General features: G+C 54.8%; 1 protein-coding gene across 9 annotated transcripts in view; it reads right to left on the bottom strand.

Moving 5' to 3' along the window:
- SMARCA4 (SWI/SNF related, matrix associated, actin dependent regulator of chromatin, subfamily a, member 4) overlaps positions 1 to 22,841 on the bottom strand; it is an 89,787-nt gene that overhangs the window by 15,736 nt on the left and 51,210 nt on the right. For 4 of the 9 annotated variants that reach the window (XM_018051090.1, XM_018051092.1, XM_018051091.1 and 1 more), the window contains exons 19-30: positions 22,508 to 22,750; positions 21,027 to 21,140; positions 20,351 to 20,458; positions 19,044 to 19,130; positions 17,994 to 18,040; positions 16,243 to 16,409; positions 13,312 to 13,475; positions 11,009 to 11,236; positions 10,606 to 10,704; positions 10,262 to 10,339; positions 9,410 to 9,628; positions 4,832 to 5,094 (exon numbers count right to left, since the gene is read on the bottom strand). In XM_018051090.1, the coding sequence (XP_017906579.1) occupies positions 4,832 to 5,094; positions 9,410 to 9,628; positions 10,262 to 10,339; positions 10,606 to 10,704; positions 11,009 to 11,236; positions 13,312 to 13,475; positions 16,243 to 16,409; positions 17,994 to 18,040; positions 19,044 to 19,130; positions 20,351 to 20,458; positions 21,027 to 21,140; positions 22,508 to 22,750 (1,817 nt within the window). The remainder of the gene's footprint in view (positions 1 to 4,831; positions 5,095 to 9,409; positions 9,629 to 10,261; positions 10,340 to 10,605; positions 10,705 to 11,008; positions 11,237 to 13,311; positions 13,476 to 16,242; positions 16,410 to 17,993; positions 18,041 to 19,043; positions 19,131 to 20,350; positions 20,459 to 21,026; positions 21,141 to 22,507; positions 22,751 to 22,841) is intronic. The other 5 variants (XM_018051093.1, XM_018051098.1, XM_018051096.1 and 2 more) reach the window with 3 other exon arrangements.

The following is a 22,841-nucleotide window of genomic DNA, read 5'->3' as shown; positions in this document are numbered from 1 at the left end:
GATCAGTGGCAGCTCAGGGCAGGCCCAGCCACTTCTCTCTGGAGAGACCACATCGAGCCTCCATGATCACCAGGGGCAGGAACAGCAGCCCCATGACCCCGGCTCAGCAAGGCAGGCTCCCTCCACAGAAGCCAGCTGCTGACAATGTCCGGTGACTGTTCTGTGGCAGCCAAGAACCAAGCTGTAACGGTCTCTCCTTCGGATCCATGTTAACTCAAGTGCAGTGTTTAGCTAATCTCAGGGTTCTGGAAATGAAATGGGATCTTTAAGCCCAAAGTTTCACTTTTCCTTCTGGGAAGGAGTGGTCGGAAGTCTGAGACAAACGAGTGAGTTAGGTTGCCTCTGATTTCTTTCTATGTCTATTCTCCTTGGTGTGGCACAGTGGTCAGTCCCTCAGAACCTTCCAGGTAGGTGACAGGTCCATCACAGAGATTATAACCTGGCCCAAAGAAAGGTCTGTCCTTTGTCCTCAGCTGCTAGGAGGCCATCTCTCGGCCCTTGGATGTCCTGCCTGGAGCGGGACAGAGTTGGGGTGACTTTCTTTAACTGGGGGCCTTGGGCACAGATTCTAAGAATGTGATCTAGGCAGAGGTGTGGGGTCACACGGCATCAGCTCAACCATAGAGGGGCTGGAGGCCAGGCAGCCATGTGGTGGTCAGTCATGTCTACGCGACCGAGTTTCCAGACAGCAAGGCTTGCGGGCTGGTAATGCTCCGTGTGCGTCTTCCTGTAATGTTGCCAGGAAGTTGGTGCTGCCTGCAACGCCACAGGATGCTGCTCCCTATGCCTCTCCCTTCGGCTGGTTCTAACCTGTGTCCTTTCGCTGTGAAAAACCATCACCATGAGCACACCAGCTTTCAGAATGTTCTGAGTCCTCCAGGCGATCATTGAGTCTGAGGATGGACTTGGAGACCCTGGACTCTGCAGCTGTGGTCAGAAGAGACAGGGTGGGGCCGAATCCTACAGCTGCATGAACCACATCGTGGTTTTCCCCGGGACTTCAAATTGTCTGCTGAGAACATCAGAAATGTCAGCTTGTTCCCACACATCATCTCTGAAAGCATTTGCCACAAAGTAGCACTGCAACCAAGACAATTCTCCTGCATTTGCTGCCTCGTCTGATCTCTTCCTATGCGGCCACCAGCAAACATCAAGTGGAAGGCCCGGCACCAGTCAAGAACCAAACTCATCTCAAGGCTGGAGTGCGGGGCGACTTCTCAGAATGGTCTTCTTTGCTGTCCTTCTTGTAACTGCTCTGCAGTTCCCCCAGCTTAACGGAGAGCTCCCAGTCTAGTGTTGGAGAAGGAAATGGCAACCCACTCCAGTTTTCTTGCCTGAAACATCTCACGAACAGAAGAGCCTGGCGGACTACAGTCCGTGGGGTTGCACAGAGTCGGACATGACTGAAGTGATTTAGCAGGCATGCCCAATCTAGCATGGCCATCTATTCCAGGGGTACATGAGGTTAAATGTCAGCCACCTGTCCAACCCTCAATGGAGGCACCGCTGTGTGGGTCCAACAGGGCTGGGAGCTCAGCTCTGTGATTGCAGCTGGGTTTCTCGGCAGGCTAGATGGCAGAATCCCTAACAGGATCTCTGTGTCCTAAAGACCAGTCTTGAGGGTTCCCTGCACCATACCAGACTGATTTACCACCCATTTCACACAGCCCGGAGAATGGTGGTTCCCAGCAGCTGGGGGAGCCACTTTCTCTTATGTGCCTATGGCAAAACACGATGCCCAGATGGATTTTTCTCTAAGTCACAGGATGACAGAAGGTGGACTGATATCTGACATATTTTGTCTTTGGTTTGAAAATATCCAGGGCCTTATCAGTAAGATGCTGGTTCCAAGCGCCTGTTTACTGATTTGCTTGGCTGCACCAGGTCTTTGTTGCCCCAGGCGGGGGTCTTCAGTTGTGCAACATGAACTCAGCTGCTGCACGTGGAACCTAGCTCTCTGGCCAGGTATGGAACCCAGGGCCCCTGCACTGGTCCTCTTAGCCAGTGGGCCACCAGGGAAGCCCTGTGTTTTTTTTTTAACCGAGATGTAGCCTGCTATGGGGAAGTATATACATCTGAGGTGTACTCCTGGTGAAGGTTTTCAAGTGCAGACCCAGATTCCAAAGTCCCAGAGGGCCCCCCTAGGGCCTCTTCCCTGTCAAGTCCCCCCACCACTGATCCACATCCATCACCAGTGATCTGCTTCTGAACTTCCTGTAACTGGAAGCACACAACTTGTACTTGTCAATGTTTGGCTTCTCTCCCTCAACAAAGCATCTCTAAGATTCTTCCAGGGAGCTGACGTTTGGCTGTTTCTGTGGTTGGCAGAATTCTGCTCTTCCATTAGGCTACCGTGGACGTGTTCTCCTGGGGGTGGACGCTGGGCTGTTTCCTTTAGGGCAGTTGTGATCAGAGCTGCTGTGGACGCACCTGTGTGTGTCTTCCGGGGGGCATGTGCGCTCAGCACCAGGACTGGAGTGGCATGTCAGAAGTGCAGTCAGAAAAAAAAAAAAAAAGAAGTGCAGTCAGGGTGCCCAGCTCTGGGAGACAATGCCCAGAGCCCGGTGCACCCATGAGCAGCATGTGAGGTCCTGGAGCTCCATGTTCTTGGTGACGCCGTTCTGGGGCACATGAGGGGGCACGTCACTCCCACCCACTTGTACGTTTCCTTGTGGTCATGACGTTCGTGTGGTGATCAGAACACCTTTTCATATGCTGACTGGTCATCAAGGCATCCTCTTCTGGGAGGTGTATGCTCACGCCTTTTGCCCGTTTTGCTTATTTTTAAACTTCTGGCTGTGCTGGGTCCTCAGTGCTGTGCATGGGCTTTCTCCACTCTCTAGCTGGGGTGCTTGGGCTCCTCACTGTGGTGGCTTCTCTTGTTGCAGAGCACGGGCTTAACAGTCCAGGACTGGCAGTTGGGGCACACAGGCTTAGCTGCTCCGTGGCAGGTGGGATCTTACCGGACCAGGGATCCAACCCATGTCCCGTGCACTGGCAGGCAGATTCTTGACCACTGGACCACCAGGGAAGTTCCTGCCCATTTTATTTTTATTTATTTAAGGTCACTCCATATGGCACATAGAATCTTACAGTTTCCCCACCTGGGATCAAACTTGTGCTCCCTGCATTGGAAGCGAGCGCAAGGTCTTAACCACGGACCATCATGGAAGTTCCTTTTGGCCTGTTTTAAAATCTGATTTTCCTTTCCATGTCTGTAACAATTTTCACCATCTGTTAAGAGGGTGTCTTCTAATGAATAGATGTTTTTAACTTTAGTGAAGTCTCACTTAAGAGTCTTCTATTGCTAGTGGCGTTTCTGACCTCCTGAAGAAGTCTAGCCTCCTTCTAGGCCATGAAGATTTTCTCCCATGTTGCTCTTTTCACATTAAAAAAAAAAACCTTTACTGAAACACAGCTCATTTACATCACATTTGTCTATCATCCATTTAAAATTAATACATGTGTGCAGTGAAGGGAGAGGTCAAGGTTCATCTTCTCTGTCTGGATATGCTAGCAACCTGCATGACGTTCAGAAAAACCCATCCTTCCCTACTGACCTCCAAGGGTCTTTGTTTTCTCGATTCTAACAAGGTTCTTTTGGAAGATTATTATTAGGAAGAAAAGACCAGGGTCTGTCGTTTTCATTGGATTTTTGTACATTCCGTATTTTGAATAATGGTTTCTCTACATTTCTTTTTCTTTGTGGAATCTGCCTCAGAGGTGAAGTGTCCAAATGAGCTTGATGTTTTGTTCTCAACAATGACACAGGTTACATTCTTAGGTCCAGCAGCTGAACTTGAATCTGCCTCTTCTCCACTTCATCCTTTGTTTCTCTTCTAATGATGGAAAATTCTTAGCACAATTTGCATCCTTTATTTGGGTTCTGTAACAGTCACTACTCACCCTAAAATTCACGCTAACAGTTTCTCCAAGGGATGACCCCTGGGCTCACACCTTGACACTATTCCCTCCCCCACTTTGCTTGTGACTAACTGCTAAGCACTGCTATAAATTCAAGCCTTCCTGCCATGGGGACAGCCTTATCGACCTGGATGTAGCAGGAAGCAGAATGGACACTGGGGGGCTGAAGGACGACCCTGGCTGCGCTGCGTACCTGCACACAACCTGCCCTGGGTGGGCAGGACACGCACGCATCTCCTGGGAGGGCTGTGAGAGCCACGATTTTCTTATTCTGCTTTTTCCATCTTTTTTTCCCCCTAGCCCACACTACATAGCATGTGGGATCTTAGTTCCCTGACCAGGGATTGAACCCGTGTCCCCTGCAAGGTAGCACAGAGCCTTAACTGCTGGACCACCAGGAAAAGTCCCTGTTTTTCTTGAGAGCTCCTGACCCACTCAGGACCCTCACTGAAGCAGAAGGCACACAGTCTTCTATTTGGTATCTCTCTGAGGGCAGGGACCCAGGTCTATGTCTTCTCAACAAGCGGCTGACCTGCGATGGCCCAGGGAGACTACAGCAGATGGGAAGAGGGCAGTGAGGGTGGGGGACAGGTGTCTATAGGAGACCCACTGGCTCTCTGCTCCAGCCACAGGAGCCTCCTCACCACGGTCCACTGGCCACGTGATGGGCCTCCATCACAGCAGACACCCTTGTCCTCTGCTCACCACACTGTAGGGCCCGACCTGCCCTCCTCAGGGCTCCTCTCAAAGGTCACCTTCCTGCTCTCTCATCACGGCTGACACTGTCTCCCCTCTTCCAGGACGTGAATGTCATGTCCCACGAGGGCAGAGACTCTGAGACAGAGAACCAACCAGAGCTTGTGGAGAGGCAGTGGGCTCACAGGGCCCCCCCGGAGCCCCCACTTACCTGTCCTTGTACTTGATCACAGCATCCACGATCTTCTTCATTTTCTTGGTGAGGTTGGGCGGGTTAGGGGAGAGCTTCTCAGCAGGTGGCCGGCCGCGCTTCTTCTGCTTCTTGCTCTCGTCGTCCTTATCGCGGCTGCGAGTGCTGGTGGTTGGGGTGGAGGGGCCGGCGTCGCTGTCTCGCTTGCGCTTCCGTGACGATTTCTTCTGCCGGACCTCCTCTTCGATCTCCTCCAGCGTGCCCTCCTCGATGGCCTTCAGGGTCAATAGTGGTAAAAATAGGACAGCCAGCACCGAGGTCGACAAGCAGAGGCCGCGCGCAGACCCGGGGGCCCAGTGGGGGACAGCTCTGCCTCCCCAACCCCGTCCTTCATGGACATACGGCGTCTGTGACAAGTTGAAGAGTCACAGTCTCATGGTGCACAGCTGCAAAGAGTGGGTGCCTGTCAGCCCTCCACCGGGAGGTGACCTGGTCAACCAGACCTGCCATGTTATTAAACAATTGCGCTAAGACCCACATCCCACAGAATCAAGTGCTTCAAACACTGTCAAGCGTGCAGTTCGATGGTATCAGGAACGTTCCCACAGGTGGACGGACCACCATCCACCTGTCTGTGCACAACCAAGGTGGCAGTGGGATAGAGCCCCAGACCACACCATGGCCCATCGTTTCGCTCACTAAGTTGTCCTAGATAAATTTCCTCTCGTTTTTCTGCAACAGAATTTTTAACATCTATTAAGTATTTTCTCGCATAGCGGGCCTTCATTGAACTTCTGTTCTTGGGCAATTTAGGTTCTTTCCAACTTGGGGTGGGGTGGGGTGAGGGGGTGGGCTGTTTTTAAGTAATGCCATGACCAGACATCTGTCTGTCTTTCAGATAGATTCCTGGAAGTCAAATTGCTGAATTGAAGGACATGAAAGTGAATGGTCATTTTAAAATAGTTCCGAATGATGAATTCTCAAAGGTAGTAACTAATCTGACCATCCAGTGAGAGGAAGACACATGTCCAGGGGAGCTTGGAGTCAGAAATGGGAGGGGGGCCTGGAGCCAAAAGGAGGGGAGGTACTGATTACTCATCTCAGCGACTTGCTGCAACTGTGAGCAGGTAGGGGCCAGGCACTGGGGCCAGGCACTGAGCACTGCCCCCTGCGGAGGGGAGACAGTCACACGCCCCCACAAACAGGGTGACAAGTGTGCAGAGTGCCATGGGGAGGGGGGGTGGTGCTCCGAGGGTGCGGCAGCTGATGTGTCCCGGTCAGGGGTGGGAAGTGCTCCCCAGGGTGGGGAACGTCAGCAGACCTGAGGGCTGGGGGGCGGTGGGAGGAGGTATCCAGGCTAAAGGAACAGCACAGGGGCACAGAGCGGGCAGGAGGGCCTGAGAGCAGGCTGGCCCAGGGGAGGGCACTCAGTGGGCTGAAGCGTGTCCCCTCTAATCTGTATCTACCTGGAACCTCAGAGTGCCATCTTATGGGATAAGAGGATCTCTGCACACATAGTAACTCAAGGATTGAGATGAGACCATCCTCTGTTAGGGTGGACCAGACTCCAGGAGACAGAAAAGGGCATACAAAGAGACTCGGGGGACATCCATGTGAAGATGGAGGCCGAGACTGAAGAGACGTGGCCACAAGCCAAGGAATGCTGGGGCCACCACAAGCTGGAAAAGGCAAGGAAGGAGCCCTGAGACAGAACACAGCCCTGCTGATGCCTAGATTTCAGACTGCCAGCCTGCGGAACTGTGAGCAGTGGCATTCCTGTTGTGTTAAAGTCACTGTATCTGTGATGATTATTACAGGAGGCTCTGGAATCCAATACTGGAGCCTCTGGTCCTACACCCAAGACACGTGGGCCAGCACAGCAGGGAAAGAGGCAGGCACACTCTGAAGGGTCTGTGTACATACAGGGCACAGTGGCTGCCAGAGAGGCGGTGCCAATTCCACGCCCACAGCTAAGACCGAGGAGTGCTGTTTTGGATAAATCTCTCTTTTACTAATGCAAATTTTACTGACTATGACCTACTAAAAAAAAAGGATGTTATCCAAGCACAAAGAATAGTCTTTCCAACAATGGTGCTGGGAAGACCAGAGACCACATGCAAAAGCATGGATATGGACCTTGACCCCATGCCACAGGCAAAAGTTAACTCAGAAAGGGTCATGGACCTAAATGTAAGAGCTGACACTCTAAAAGGCTTGAAAGAAAACACAGGGGTAAATCTCTGTGACCTTCAATTTGGCAATGGACTGACTCTCAGACATGATACCCAGGCCAAAAGAGAAAAACAAATTTGACTTCATCAGAATTTAAATTTTTGTGTGACAGAGGACACCGTCAAGACAGTGAAAAACAAAAACCAAAACCATCCCACAGAACAGGAAAAAATACCTGCAAATTGTATGTCTGATAATAGGCTTTTTGAGAAGATCTACAAATGGCCAACAAGCACATGAAAAGGGGCCTGACACCAGGAGCCCCCCTGGAAATGCAATTCAAAACCACAGATACCACTGCACACCCACTAGAATGGCTGGAATCAAAAAGGCAAATAGGACCTCCCTGGCAGTCCAGCAGTTAAGACTCTGAGCTTCAAATGTAAGGGGTGCCGGTTTGATCCCCGGTCAGGGAACTAAGATCCTACATGCTGCCTGGCACAGCCAAAGCCAAAAAATAAAAGTTATCAGTGAGGATGTGGAGAAACTGAAACCCTCTTGTGTTGCTGGTAGGAGTGTAAAATGGTTCACTCACTTCGGAAAAGAGTTTTGTCCCTTCAAAGGTTAAACAGAGAATGACCCTATGATCCACTCCTTGGCATCCACCCCAGAGAAATCAAAACATGTGTCCACAATATTTGTATACTCAAATATTCAGTGTGTTATTCATAACAGCCGAAAAACAGAAACAACCCCAGTGATGAGTATCCCCTGATGACTGGATACACGAGTCTTATACTATATACCCACATAATGGTGTATCATTCGGCCATAAAAAGAATGAACTCTTGATGTGTGTGAGAATCTAAATGAACCCGGAAAACATCATTTTCCTAAGTGAAAGAAGCCTGACATCAAAGGATCATGTATTCCATGATTTTACACATGGAAAATGTCCTGAATAGTCAAAATTTTTGTGGACAAAAGTTATTTATAGGATTTAAAGGGATGGGAAGATAGCTAGAGAGCAAAGGGTTTCTTTGAGAAAACAAAGGTCCAGACTTCATTTATGATGACAGTGTCACAATTCTGAACATACCAAAATCACTGAATTGTGCATCTTAAGTGGGTGAATTCCGTGGTATGTAAGTTATTCTTCAAAATACGTAGACAAAGAAATGTGCATAAATTATTATTATATACAAGTGGGCAGTTTTTTTTTTTTTTTTAAGGTGTACATGCATGCTCAGTCATGTCCAATGCTTTGCAACCCCATGAACTGTAGCCCTCCAGGCTCCTCTGTCCATGGGATTTCCCGGGCAAGAATACAGGAGTGGGTTACCATTTCCTCCTCTAGGGGATCTTTCCGACCCAGGAATCTAACCTGTGTTGCCTGCATTGCAGAGGGATTCTTTACCACTGAACCACCTGGGAGGCCCTTTTCAAGGGCACCCACTGCCTTAGCAATCCAGGACTGGCAGAGGTCCCATAGGAGCTGTAAGGTCTATGGCTGGGCTGACGTCAGAGGTTCTGTTCTGCCTCTCAGAGCCCCGAGCTGAGGGCTGGGGACAGGACACCCCAGCTGCCTCATCTGAGTTTTGTAGGCTTCTTGCCTGGCATGCTTCAACAGCTCCCTCTGGTGCATAGCTCAGTGGGTCAGCTTGCAAATCTTGGGTGTTCTGAGGTCTCAGGAGACCTGGCCTCACGGCCGAGGAAGCACCAAGACCACAGTTAATCAAGAGGAACCTCGGGGTGTGTGATCAGAGGCCTGGGCTGCAGCTGCTCATTCCAGGGTGTGACAACCAGCAGGGCGTAGCCAAAAGCTGCCACCTGCCTTCTGCAAGTACTGTTTCAGGGACAACAATTTGAGGGTTGGGCTCTCAATAGTCACCTCTACACTCAAGAGCTCTGGGGTGGGGGTGGGGTCTGATGTGTCACAGTAACCCAGATACTGACCTCAGTGCTGGGCCCTGGGAGCCAAGGGCTGGGGGTGTGGGGGTGCCAGGGGAGCGGGTGGGGCACTCGCTCCCTCCTCCCTGCAGCTCCCAGGGATGATGTGCCCAGATCAGGGCACCTGACCCCATTAGCACTCCCAACAATCTCACAGGGAGATGTGACATCCCTAGTTTAGCTCTGGGTCCTCTGGCCAGCCCCCTGCCTAGATCACCAAAAGTCTCCTTTAACCTGACACATGAAAGGCCAGCTCTACGCAGCAGAGTGTTCTGAGCGGCTCAGAAGCCTCAAGGGTGTGCCTGCCACCATTTCAACAGGAGGAACTGAGTGAACCTGAGCCCATGTGTGAAGGGCTGCTGTCATTCGTGTCGAGAATGGCCAAAGGGCGCTGCCCAGGGTTTAGGTGAAGGCCCCTAACCCGGCGGCCAAACCCATGCTGCCTGAGCCCCTCTCCCGGCCCTCTCCAGCATGTACCTTGAGCCACTGCTTCTCAGTCAGTGAGTCACTGTAGTCCACCTCCTTGCGGTGACGGGAGCCACGGCCGAACATCTTCTCTTCCTCCTCCTCACAGGTCAGCCGCTCCACCTCGGCATCGTCCTTGATGATCCACGAGGGGAGCTCGTCCTCCTCCATGAGCCGCGGCTTCCGCTTGGGGTTGCGGGCCTCCTCACGCCGGCGGTCCAGGTCCATGCGCTGTGGGGTGTGGGGCAAAGGAAGTGTCAGCACAGGGACGGCCGGCAGGCACTTGCGGGGCGCCCTGCCTGGGGACCCAGTTACATGGTAGCTGGGTTTTGCGGTGGCCAAACTGGCCGAGCTCTCAGGTCAGACCCTGGCTGGGACTCTGCTGTGGGGCAGAGAGAACTGGGAAGGACTCGGAGATGATGGAAGCAGGGCTGAAATGGGATGGCAGTTCCATGGACAGCCTCAGTGGGAGGCACAGGCCCGCTGAGGCCAAGGACGCCCTGGATTCCACACCCACGAAGGGCGAGGGACATCTGAGACCGAGGCCTGATTCAGCTCTTCGGCCCGGGATAGTGTGATGCCCTCTGAAAGGGAGACAGCCTCAAGGACAATAGGCACCAGCAGAACTGGGTGTGCCCGGGTATCCTGCCATCCCTGTGACACGCTTAGGAGACCTCAGGAGGCCACGGGACAAAGAGGGGTCAGTTAGGTGCTGTCTGCAGCCCCCTCGAAGGGCTGCCCCGGCTCCAGTAGTGTTGGGGACGCCAATGTCACTCGGTCTGCCGGGTGTCGGCAGGGAGGGGCGTGTGAGCCCCACGGCCCACGGTCCGTGCAGGTGGGAAAGCCAGTGCCTGCGGCGCTCACCATGAACAGGTCGAACTCCTCCTCGTGCCGGGCTATCATCTGGTTCACCGTCTCGTCGTCAGGCACCTCGTCTTCTTCCTACAAGACGTCACACGTTTAGTCCGGCTGCGGGGAGGCCGGGGTGGGCGGTGGCGGCGGCCGGGCTCGGAGGCGAGCGGCGGCGGTCCGTGGGAGAGGAGCTGGCAGTCCCTGGTCCGGCTGCGGTGGATGGGGACCCACGCGGCAGCGGTGAGGCACACACGCACACGCACACGCACGCTCCGTGGGGTCAGGGCCCTCTGCTGGCCGTCTCAGCCGAGAAGCCGAGGATTGAATGGGCGTGGAGACTGAACTACCCCGCTCACCTTTAGAGGTGGCTCCTCCGAGTCGGGGTTGACGCCCGCTGGCGGAGGGGCAGTGTGGGCGAAGCTGGCACTGCCGCTGCCCGTGCTGCAGTGTCTGCTCTGTGGATAGATAGAGGACTTCAGTCTCCAGGGCTATCAATCCGGCGCCTTTCACCAGCAGTTGTTGTTGTTTTTTTAATAATAATAATAATTTAAAAAAAAAAACACTTCAAAGAAAAAGCAAGTATACTCATCGTCTTTCCTTTCAGCCCACACTCCCTTTACTCCAAAGGGATGCAAAAAAAAAAAACAAAAAAAGAAAAAGAAAAAGTGCAAAAAAAGGTAAAAAAAAAACAAAAACGAAAGCCGCTCATGCGTCCACCACTCACGCTGGGGAGGGGGTCGGGGCCAGTGCTGCGCTCACCTCGTCCTGCTCCTCGTGCTCCAGGATGGCCTGCAGGAAGGCGCGCCGCTCGTGGCTGGAGGACTTCTGGTCAAACATGCCAGCCTGGATCACCTTCTGGTCCACGTTGAGCTTGTACTTGGCCGCGGCCAGGATCTTCTCCTCCACGCTGTTGACCGTGCACAGGCGGAGCACACGCACCTCGTTCTGCTGCCCGATGCGGTGGGCACGGTCCTGCGCCTGCAGGTCCTGGGGGCGGGGGTGGGGGGAGATGCTATCAGCCCCAGATGGTTAAGGGGGAGTCGGGACACTGGATGCTGCTGAGAGACACAGAGGCACTCGCTGGCCAGCAGCTGCACAGCCAGGAAACTTAGGAACGAGACCTGGAGCCTGCGCCAAGGGGGCTTCACCCTGAGATCCTGCAAAAGCGTCTCTTTCTACCTTAAGTGGAACTTGGCAGACACTCGGGAAGAAAGCGTGGTTTTAAAAGGCCGCCAGAGGGGTTATATTCCTGAGAAGCTCCTGTCACAGTTGCATGGGGGCCCATCGCTGTGACTAGGCCCCCTAGGTGGGGCCACATTACGCGACAGCACTGTTTACAGGATGATGCCGAAGCTGCGCACCATTCCTGGTCGATGCCTGGTTTGACTGGGGGCCCTGCTGCTTCCTTGCCAGGCAACGCCGGGCCCAGGTCCCACCAGTCTAGCCTTGGGAGCCACTGCTAACAGCAGCCCCTCTCATGGCTACTGTGTGTGTGAGGAGCCAACGGGCAACGGATGCCCAGTGCCTGGTGTGGAGCAAACGCCAGTAGAGTGGGAGGCGCGGTGCCAACACGATCTGTGTCACCCCGTGAGCCCAGTGCAGAGACAGGAGAGTGCCTACGGAATCCTGGGTCTGGGGCTGCGTGGAGCTGACCTGGAGATCTGCACCCCACAGGGCAGCAGAAGCCACACCTGGTGGACAAGCGTGGCTTGCCCCCACGGCTCGGCCTCCTGGTCAGCCTGTGTGATTCCTGGCAGGGAGGACCAGCACCTCACGATACACCCTGGCCCTGCCGTGTGTCTCATGACCTCCAATGCCTCCCAGTGTGGAGGAGGGGCTCCACAGAGGCCTCTCCCCCAGCTGCCTGCTGATGGGGAAAACAGCCCCACCACCTCTTAGCAAACAGGCCAGCCATGAAGTCCGGGTGGGAACCACTCCAACCCAGGCTGACGGCAGTGACCACCCCAGACGTTCGCTGGCATACAGGCTATGGTTCCCACGCTGATAACTAGAGCCACTGAGCGTGGGGAAGGGCACACTCACACCGTCAACAGGAGCGAGAGCTGGGCAGCCTGGTGGAGGCCAGTTTGGCAGAACCAACAAGAACACGACAGGGACAGGCCAGTGGGCTGAGATACCCCAGTTCTTGGTCAGCCTGGGCCTGGCCGGTGCTCCGAGGGAGGGACAAGAGGGCTCCATGAGAGGATAGCGGTCAGGCCGAGAAACAAGAACCTGGACACCTGCCAACTGGGGTTTGAGCTAAAAGGCCTGGGGCCGCCATACACCAGGAAGGCTGGCCGCTGAGGATGCACTGGGGAGAGGCCTGGTGCACTGGCATGGAAATGTGAACACACCAGCTGGTGGCAGGAAGAGACACGCGCTGGAACACGGCAGGTTCATGCCAAAGCCAGAGCGTCTGTGTGTACAGAGGCAGAGGCTGGCGTGTGCTCAGAGTAGATGGGAACGGCAGGGAAGGGAAAAAACGCACACTTCCATTTGTTTCTTCCAGTAACTGGTACTTGCGTTTGAAAGAACTACCGGCATGGAGCCCCGTGCAGGCGCGCAGACAAGCCATCAGGGCAGCAGCGCATGGAGCACACAAAGGAGCCCCCGTGAAGGGGGCCGGCGTGAGGGCTGGGCCAGGACACAGCCAGGAAGGGCCCCAGGACTAACGGGACCCTTACTTCCAGCCCAGAGGACTGGGCCATTTTCCATTTTCTTTGCACATCTACGGGATGCCAGGATTGTTTTTCTCCCCCTTCTTTTGGAAGGTGCCATGCAGCTTGTGAGAGCTCAGTCCCCAGACCAGAGACTGAACCCAGGCCGTCAGTAGTGGAAGCGTGGAGTCCTAACCACTGGACAGCCGGGGAATTTTCAGAAAAAAATTTTAAACTAATGGTGAAACGTATTTTTTCATAATCAGAGCAAAGAATTAGTTTGCTTTTGAGAAACTGCCCTTTGCACCTCTCTCCAGGCACTGCCAGGGCTCTCGGAAAAGGTCAGGAGGCCGCTGGACACTCACACCAGGGGCACGGTCACTGCCAGGGGGTGCACGCTGTTACCTGGTGGGGGTTCCAGTCACTGTCAAATATGATCACAGTGTCAGCCGACTGGAGGTTCAGACCCAGGCCCCCAGCCCGGGTGCTGAGCAGGAAGATGAAGTACTCGGAGCCGGGCTCGTTGAAGGTTTTCAGCAGCATCCCCCGGTCCTCCGCTTTTGTGGTTCCTGCCGGGCAGGTAGACCAGGGTTAGCAGGGAAACCAAGGGAGGAGACACAGAGGGACACCTGCATCAGGGAGCGGCGCCCACGCCCACCGCCTCCCAACCAATGGCTGTGGACCATGACTGACGAGCAACTCAGATCTGGCTGACACCGCTGACTGCCAGTCTGCCCACCCCAGGAGAAAAGGAGCGCCGCCGTGTGAACGGGGGTTGCTGCAGGCACTAGACAGGCAGGCGCTGCAGCACAGGGCTGGGACCCAGCAGACAGCCAGGCAACAGGCTGGCCCGAGTGCTGCTGTAACCAGCTATCTGGGTGACGCTGCAGCGGTGCTGTGTCAGCGCGCCTCTCCGAACCCACGAGGGGCCTCTGGGTGGACACACGGTGCTGCCAGGGTAACGAGCGACTGGTCAGAGGCTGGAGCCTGCCTCCACGCCCCTGTGGTGGGTTTTCTCCATTCACAAGGGGAACCGTCTACACAGGCAAGCACAGGGGACTGTACAATGGGGATATGTCTCTGGGCAGGATGGCTCCCCGCTTCATGAAGCCACAGCAACTCGAATGTGAGGGCCCCGAGCATGATCCTCAGAGGGGCATCTAAGCTCCTCAGGCTCCTATCAACTCAAAGCAGAGGTGCCTCTGGTGAAACCAGGTGTCATTTTCGGTGCTGCTTCTAGCGACTCGCCTACACATCAGGATGAACAGCACAGAGGCCCAAGGGCCATGGCGCCTGGGCTGTCCTGGCTCCTAGGAGGGGCTCAGGCCTCAGGCATGGCTGGGCAGGGCCGGGTCAAGGGGCTGCTCCGGTACCCCTGGCTGTACCCTCACTCTCAGCACTCTGACAGCAGAAGGTTCCGCTCCCCATGTCACTGAGCTACCCAACCCTTTGCCACTCCTTCTGGGGGGCGGGGGGCAGAGAGGCCTGTGGGATCTTAGTTCCCTGACCAGGTACTGAACCCATGCCTCTGGCAGCAGGAAGATAGAGTCCTAACCACTGGACCACCAGGAATTTCTTTCCCAGTTTCCACCCATGTGGCAGTGACCACATGAAATGCTAGAGACGCAACCATGGTCCAGCAAACGGATGTCCTCACTTACACAGAGGACTCTTGTCATGGAGAGAAAAAGGGGTTGGGGGGCAAGTGGACAGATACTCGGGTGGGTGGGAACATGCTCTCGGCCTGTCCACTAGGGGGCGGTGTCACCATTGTGAAAGCTCAGACCCTACAGAGGCCAGCACTGACGCCACACGGGGCCTTGACAGGGATGCAGCTTTCAGCCTCAGGGCACGTGATCACCTGACCAAAGCTGTGTTTGTAAAGGTTACCCTGGATGGAATTCTAAGAACAGCTGAAAGAAGGCAAGACGGAGATGCAGCAAAGGTTCTGGGCGGGAGTGGGGAGGGCCAATTCCGACGGACAGGTCCACCCAGCGATCACAAGTTAATGGTCTGAAAACCCACAGTACCATGAGAGGCACCAAGAAACACACAGCAGGGGCAGAGAGGTTTGGGGTGTCCAGCCATGGATGGATGCAGCTGGTACCGAGCTTAGACAAAGTCTTGCAAAAATGTGGTCTACCCCACGCTTCTTACCTGTGTTTACCCCAGTGGGTTTCAAGTCTCTTTTTCCAAATGTTATTTTTTGATGTGAATTAGTTTTTTAAAAGTCCTTACTGAATCTGTTACAGTGTTGCTTCTGTTTTATGTTTAGTTTTGGGGGTCCCAAGGCACATGGGAATCTTAGCTTCCGACCAGGGATTGAACCTGCACCCCCTGCGTTGTAAGGTGAAGTCTTAGCCACTGGACCACCAGGGAAGTTCCCCCAAGTCCATTTTTTCTTGAGAGCCCCATTCACTCCATCTTACGGAGAGTGAGGGGCTCCCTCTAGGGCCGTCCTGGTCAGCTGACACGTGTCGGATCAGGAGTCCTGCACACTGTCAGCGCTGTGCTCAGCCCCACCTCTGCCGGACTCCCTTGTGCTGGCAAGGCAGGAACTGGGCTTCTGATGGTCACAGGCCAGTGTGGTTCCCAATGGACACGCTCCATCACCCCTGCAACATCTGGATCCCTCCATCCCGCCCTTTCCTGCTTCTCCCAGTGCTTGTGGTTCTGGCATGGATAGGTCCAATTTCAGCTCCAGAGCCACCAGGGCAGTGGAGAGGGGGGCATGTCGCTCACAGCAGTCGAATGAAAGCTCACTCCAGACCCCTGGGGGAAAAGACAAGCTGCTTCTCTGCGGGGACATTGTGCCTGCCCAGTGTTGGGGACACCCCAATTTCTGTGGGTGGAAGGAAAGCCTGGAAGGGATGCCTGACAGTGAAGCCAACGTGAAGGACAAAGGAGCCGAGAGCCCCAGAAAAGCTCCTCTAACACCAACTGGGTACCTGGATCCGGCTGTGCCTGAGGCAAGCTTACCCTTAAAGTTCAGTTATGTGAATCTATTAAGGCTTTCTTCCCTACGCCCACAGGATATAAGTTTCTGTCACTTCCCACTAAAATTAGTCTATGGGGTAGGCGTTAGCCACTGGACCCAGTGTTACGGCGCAAGGACTTTAAGCCTTGTGTTCAGGAGACCAGCACAACATTCCCAGGACCCCTCCCAGTCCCACAAGCCTGCGTCACTGAGCATGCCACTGTGTCCACTCCCAACATTAGACCTGGAATCTCTGGGCCTTGCCCTGCCTCACAGGGGAGGGCAAACCCACCAGAAGTTTCGGCAGCAGTGAGTAAGAAGGCCCTTTCAAACACGTTCCTCTCCCCGGCCACACTCACCATCGAGCCTGAGGTATTTGAAGCCGCGATATGCAAAATAGTCTTCCATGATGGTCATGAGGGAGGTCATCTGACAGAAGAGCAGCACTTTGTGGTTGGTGGCCCGCAGTTTGGGAAGAATTCTATCGAGCAGCTCGAATTTCCCTGAGGCTCGGTACAGGTCCAGCCTGGAGAGGGTTGGGGCGGGGAAGGACACACAGGACGTGAACCACAGTGCCCTGAAGGCGGGCAGAGGACATGTGTTCCCACCCACTACCTGACCAGTCCTCGGTGGGCTGGCCACCAGGTCCAGGGGCACGTGAATGTCTCCCTTGGCAGACTACCCAGCCCCCAAAGTTTCAGCAGAGCCATTCCAATTCAACTAAAATAAACTCAGGCCACCCTAAGTCAAGTCAAAGTATTAATCGCTCAGTTATGTCCAACTTTCTGACTCTATGGACTATAACCCACCAGGCTCCTCTGTTCTTGGGATTCTCCAGGCAAGAATACTTGCCATTTCTTTCTCTAGGGGATCTTCCTGACTGGAGATCAAACCCCAGTCTCCTGCATTGCAGGCAGATTCTTTACCATCTGAGCCACCAGGGAAGCCCCCCGGGTCAAGGGTGACTGGAATTACGTAGCAACTAGGATCTTCGTAAGAGTGAGAAGAAGGGCCACATGGCTTTGGTCATTCATTCTCCGTTTACAGGTATGGAAACTGAGGCTGGGGGCAGTGTGACATGGCTGCGGACTCAAGGCCAGGTCTGTGGGACCCCATTATGTAATTTGATACAAAAAAACGACACAGCAAAAGGACCTTTGCTCTTTCATTCAGGGTTCCTGCTCTAAGAAATAGTTTACTATCCCAGAGAAGTGATGGTGGCTTTTGCGCTGAGAATGTTTTAAGAGTGAAACCTTGAGGCTACATCCGAGCCCGATGCTAAGGCCGAACCATGCTGGGGCTGCACTTTACAAACAATACTGGGGAAAACACCTCCATAGCAAGCTGGGTGGCACATTGTATAAAAAGTGTCTCTCTCCTGGTGGGCAGAGTTTAGGCTCAAGAGTATTGAGGGAAGCTGTCACAGGTCACAAAGCCCAGAAGTGGAAGAGTGGGACCTGGAAGCCATGTCTGGTCAACTCTCAAATTGCAGATTTTTTTTTTTTAATTTGGCTGCACTGAATCTCAGAGAAGGCAATGGCAACCCACTCCAGTACTCTTGCCTGGAAAATCCCATGGACGGAGGAGCCTGGTGGGCTGCACTCCATGGGGTCGAGAAGAGTTGGGCATGACTAAGCGACTTCACTTTCACTTTTCACTTTCATGCATTGGAGAAGGAAACGGCAACCCACTCCAGTGTTCTTGTCTGGAGAATCCCAGGGAGGGGGGAGCCTGGTGGGCTGCCGTCTAAGGGGTCACACAGAGTCGGACACAACTGAAGAGACTTAGCAGCAGCAGCAGCAGCAGCACCGAGTCTTAGCTGCAGCATGCAGGATCTTTAATTGTAGCAGGTGCAATGTAGCTTCCTGAACAGCGATCGAACACAGGCCCTCCGTATTTGGAGCACAGTCTTCACCACTGAACCACCATGTAAGTCCCTCAAAGTGCAGAATTTTTATTCTCTTCTTTGGGCTCATCTATGTTATTTAAGTTTTTTACCAGAAATATACTGCCTTCGAAAGCAGACAACTATGACAACAGAAACAAGTCAGCCGCAGAGAGAAACACAGCGGACCATCCATCCACCCCGTTAAGTGAGGGAGAGTCTCACCCTTGGACGATGCCGCCAGTAAACCCCAAGTGCTCGGAAAAGGACTCCTGTAATGGAACGAGATGTGGGTCAGTGAGGGCAGGAACAGGTTTCCCAGCCCCATGCCTCCGAGCCCACCCACAGCAGCTTAAGACCACACAGAAGTGCTGACGACAGCTTTGCTACCCCACCGACATGCCTTCCCATAGGGTCTTAACCACCGAAGGTGCGCACAAGGCACCTGACATCATCATTGGAGCACCGAGACGGAATTGTCAGGGGATCTGCGATGACCCTGAAACTTTATGCCAGAATGTGCAGACATATATGTGCTTTTCATTTAAATTTATTTGATTTTTTTGGTCGCAACATGTGGCACGTGGGATCTTAGTTCCCGGACCAGGGTTTGAACCTGCACCCCCTGCAGTGAAAGCATGGAGCCTTATCCACTGGACCATCAGGGAGGTCGTTGTGTGTGCTTTTCAGAAGCAAGAATCCAGATTCTCAAGTGTTCTTGGGCCCAGAAAGGTCATGGCTGGAGCTGTCATGAAGAAGGACACTGCTCTCCACACGCTGACTTGGGATGGCCCCATACACTGCTGAGTGCGAAAGGCTAGTAGCCAACCAGCAGGGGCGATATGACCACTCCCACCCTGGGTGGGAAGCAATTCCAGAGAACAGCCTGGAAGGCTTCGTGGTCATCCGAGGTGGGACTTTCATTTCTCTCACATACTTCTTTTCTCTTTCCTTTATAAAAAAATTTATGTGCTCTTTCTGGCCACCACAGGGCATGCAGGATCTTAGTACCCTGACCAAGAATCAACCCCATGCCCCCGGAGTGGAAGCACAGAGTCTTAACCATTGAGCCACCAAGAGAGTCCCTCTCCTATTTTCCTGCACTGCTTGGATTCTCCACAATAAGGACTTGCAGAGAGAATCTCAGTAAGAAGGCAAATGTACGCGCATCGTCTAGTTACAAACTCTTCCTCTTTAAAGCTGCAGAGAGAAGCGCCCCAGCTCTGCCGGGGAAGCAGGGCCTCGCGTGGGCTGAGGCCCCCACCTGGGCCTCACCTCGATGTGCTGGAACATGTAGGGGTGGTTGCAGATCTTCCTCAGCTGCATGATGGTGTTCATCAGGGTCTTGGTACCACCTTTGCCCTGAGGAGGCACAAGTGAAAGGGAGAGTCGCTCTGTGGTGTCCGACTCTTTGTGACCCCAAGAACCATACAGTCCATGGAATTCTCTAGGCCAGAATATTGGAGTGGGTAGCCTTTCCCTTCTCCAGAGGATCTTCCCAACCCAGGGATCAAACCCAGGTCTCCCGCATTGCAGGCGGATTCTTGACCAGCTGAGCCGTAAGAAGCTCCCAAATTGGTCTTGTCTAGGGTGGGGTGTGGGTGGGTGTGGAAGGAGGACGTAGTGGGAGGCAGGGCTTGTGGAGCTGGCTCCTCCTGGGGCTCAGAAGCCAGCACGAAGTCAGCGCTGGGGGAAGCAGAGACCCCTGGGCACCCTGGAGGGTGGAGAGTGAGGAGGGGCCAGGCCAGCAAGACGGAAGGGACTGGCAAAGTGCTGAGGCCGGATCACAAACACTCTGTGATTCATAAGGCCAGCTGTGCAGGCACTGGGACAGTCCCCGGGGCCTGCAGCCAGATGGGCCGTGACGGCTGAGGAAGACCTCTGGCTTCGGGATGAAGGAAGGATGCAGGGGTGGGTGCGTGGGCAGAAAAGTAAACCGGGAAATGGGCTGTCACAATAGCCCAGGTGAAGAGCCCAAACCAAACATGTGGGGGAGGAAATGGGGAGGCCGGGCCAGGCTTGAGGCATAGAGATGAGGGACCTGAAAGGATGATTTCAGTCCCGGTGAGAAGAGGGCTGTTAGGGGAGGCCCGGGGCCTCAGAGAGGCCCAGGAGGTAGCAGCCCACCTGGCCCCCACTCCTCTCCATTATACATGAACATCACCCCAAGTTCACATAAGGAGGGGGCCAGTGGCTGTGGCTTGTCGGGAAGATGGGATGCGCCTGAATGTTCTAACCGCTATGGTCCGTGCTGGATCCTCACTGCTAACAGATGCACCCACAGGAGCCAGCACTTCATGAACAGAGGACCCTAGACTGCTGACTGGGAGGCTCAGGCCCCCCTGAAAAGAGGCCCTCAGGCCCTGCTCCCTTAGCCTTATGGACCGGACCGAACCACTTCAGCTATGATCTAAACCAGGGCCGGTCAACGCCCTCAGGATCACAACCAGACGGGGCCTTGGTCACAAAAATCACCTCCCAGGAGAAGAAAGCCTGCTGGTTCCCACGCACCCAGCTGCTCCCAGGCCGCCCACTCGCCCGCCCACCATGGACACCCAGGTGGGACAGGGGCCCGGGCCCACCTTCTTGTCCTTCTCAGAGCCGTCGGTCAGCAGCACCCCCTTGGCCTGCATGTGCCGATAGAGCACGCGCTGCAGGGCTGACATGTCGCACTTGATGACGTACTCCACCTGCGGGCACACGCCGCCGTCAGCCGAGCCCAGGCCCCAGGGTCCAGCCTGGGCCCGACTCTGACCTCCCAGCCTCTCGGGCATCCTGAGCCCTGGCCTCTGATCACCGCACACGAGGGTGATGGTGAAGAGCCCCCACACCCAGGGCATGAGGGAAGCCGTGCTGCAGTATATGCATGGGGCTAGAAATGTGGGGGCTTCCTGGGCCAGAGGGGCAACACAGCTCTCTTTCAAAGGCCTCCCCTCAGCCGGCCCAGGAACAAAGAGCAAGAGCGACATGAAGGGTGACTGGTGCGGACCCAAAGCCCCCTCAGGGGAGAGGGGAGGGGCCGCTACAGGCCAGCAGGTGGGACTCAGCTGGCCCCTAGCACACCTGCCTTGCACTTTCAGAGACCTGTGCAGGTGAGCAGCCATCCCCAGGCGAGACTGACTCCTGAATGCTGAGCAAGATAGGGCCAGGCTGGGGGACTCTAGAGAGCTGCCCAACCGGGACCGCCCCCTTGGGGTGACCCCCACACAATGCTGAATACTGCATTAGAGCTCCCTCCACTCAAAGTAAACACAGCACCTTTTCAGGCAACTGAGCCTCCACCTCCTTCTTGAGCCGCCGGAGCAGGAAGGGCCGCAGCACTTTGTGGAGACGGCGGATGATGAGGATGGTTTCCTCCTCGTTCAGGTCCACCTGGCACCCCAACGAGACATGCAAGCCAAGTGTTACCTCCAGGGGAGCAGCGATGCGTGGGCAGGGCCACCTGGTGCCACCCTGCACTTGGCGCCCCCTTTCCAGGCGGCTCTATGCTTTATGAGAGCTCAGCGGGGCACCCTCTTCCTGTGGAAAACTGCAGGGACCTGAGACCTTCCATGGAAGTCCTGGGACACGGAGGCGAAGCCCCCAGGGCACCGAGAAACACGGCAGCACGCTGAGCGGCCTCCCCAAGAGTGACACAAACTCACGTGTCTGGATCCCGAGAACATGTCCAAAGGGAGCCTGGCCAGCACTGTGGGGGTAACATGGACAGAGCGCATGGTGTAAACTGGGGGTGCTCTACTGGGAGCCCCAATACCCTCTCATTTCAGCCTCCATGGGAGACGGATAGAAAGGCTGCTCTCCTGTGGACCTGCTACTCTGATCAAAATCTGAATTAAAACAATTTTTAAGTGAATAAGATGACGTTTGAATTTTTTTCTTTAGGAACCTTTAGTCAAGCTTTTACTCAGCTTGAAAATAGGTGAAACCATGGCATTTGTTCCCTTGCTCTTTGGGTGGGAATCCTAGAAGTCTGAAAACTGGCGGTTTGTTTTAATTATGAGACCCTTGAAAGGGCCTCAGTTTCTCCTCGAGGAGGGCTTCTGCCTCAGCCAGTGCCAAGGAGGGGGGACCCCAGGGACGATGCAGAGGTCCCCCCATAAAAGCATGGTGGTCCCAACTGTCCCAGACCTGAGGAGAATCTCCTAACTAGGGACCAGTGGGCTAGGCATTGTCTGCCGCGCAAGGGGGCTCTTCGTCCACCCTGCGGTTGAGCCCACCTCCTCAGTACAAGGCTCAGGCCGCCAACCTCCTTCAACAGAAAACAGCTGGCCCACAGGCAGACTACCAATTCCACCCACAGCCAGACAGATGTGAGAGATACAAGCCACAGCCCATAGCTTTTTATTTTCTTTAAAAATAAAAGGGGCAGGATCTGACCACTCTCTTCACTGAAACGACCAGAGGTGCCCATTGCCCTCAGGGTGAGAATTTAACTCCCCTCAAGCCCTCCAGCTGCACCTTCACACCTCAGGCCCTACTGTGCCATGTCCCTGCTCTGTGCCTGGGGCACAGGGTCAGGGAAGCCCCAAGGATCCCCTGAGATTTCTCTGCCCTTCTCTGGTGGCAGGGTTGCCATGTATGTGGCCAGGCCGGTTGCGGTAGGCACTCCGTCCACAACCACCTGGGGAAGCCAGCTGGGCCAGGACCGTCAGCTCGGACAGTCCTTGGAGCTGCTTGTGGCCGAAGACCACGGCTCCCCGCCCCGCCCCCTTCCACCACATGGCCGGCAGCTTGCCCACCTTCTCCCCGGTCATGGCGAAGGGCGCGTTGAACCACTGCTCGAAGGTGCTACAACTCTTGAAGATGGTGGGCAGCAGGAAGTTGAGCAGTGCCCAGAGCTCGGGCAGCTTGTTCTGCAGCGGTGTGCCCGTCAGCAGCAGGCGGCGGGGCGCCACGTAGTGCGTATTGAGGACCTGCGTCAGCTTGCAGTGGTGGTTCTTCATGCGGTGGCCTTCGTCCACGATCATGTACTTCCAGCGGATCTGCGGGCCGAGAGCGGGTGGTCAGGAGAGGACAGGCGGTGGGGCTGTCCCCTGGGTGAGCAGCTCACTGCCATCAGGCATGAAGGCTCCG

This window comes from Capra hircus, chromosome 7, assembly GCF_001704415.2.
Source record: "Capra hircus breed San Clemente chromosome 7, ASM170441v1, whole genome shotgun sequence".
NCBI classification, from domain to species: Eukaryota; Metazoa; Chordata; class Mammalia; order Artiodactyla; family Bovidae; genus Capra; species Capra hircus.
This window is presented reverse-complemented; position numbering and strand designations above follow the sequence as displayed.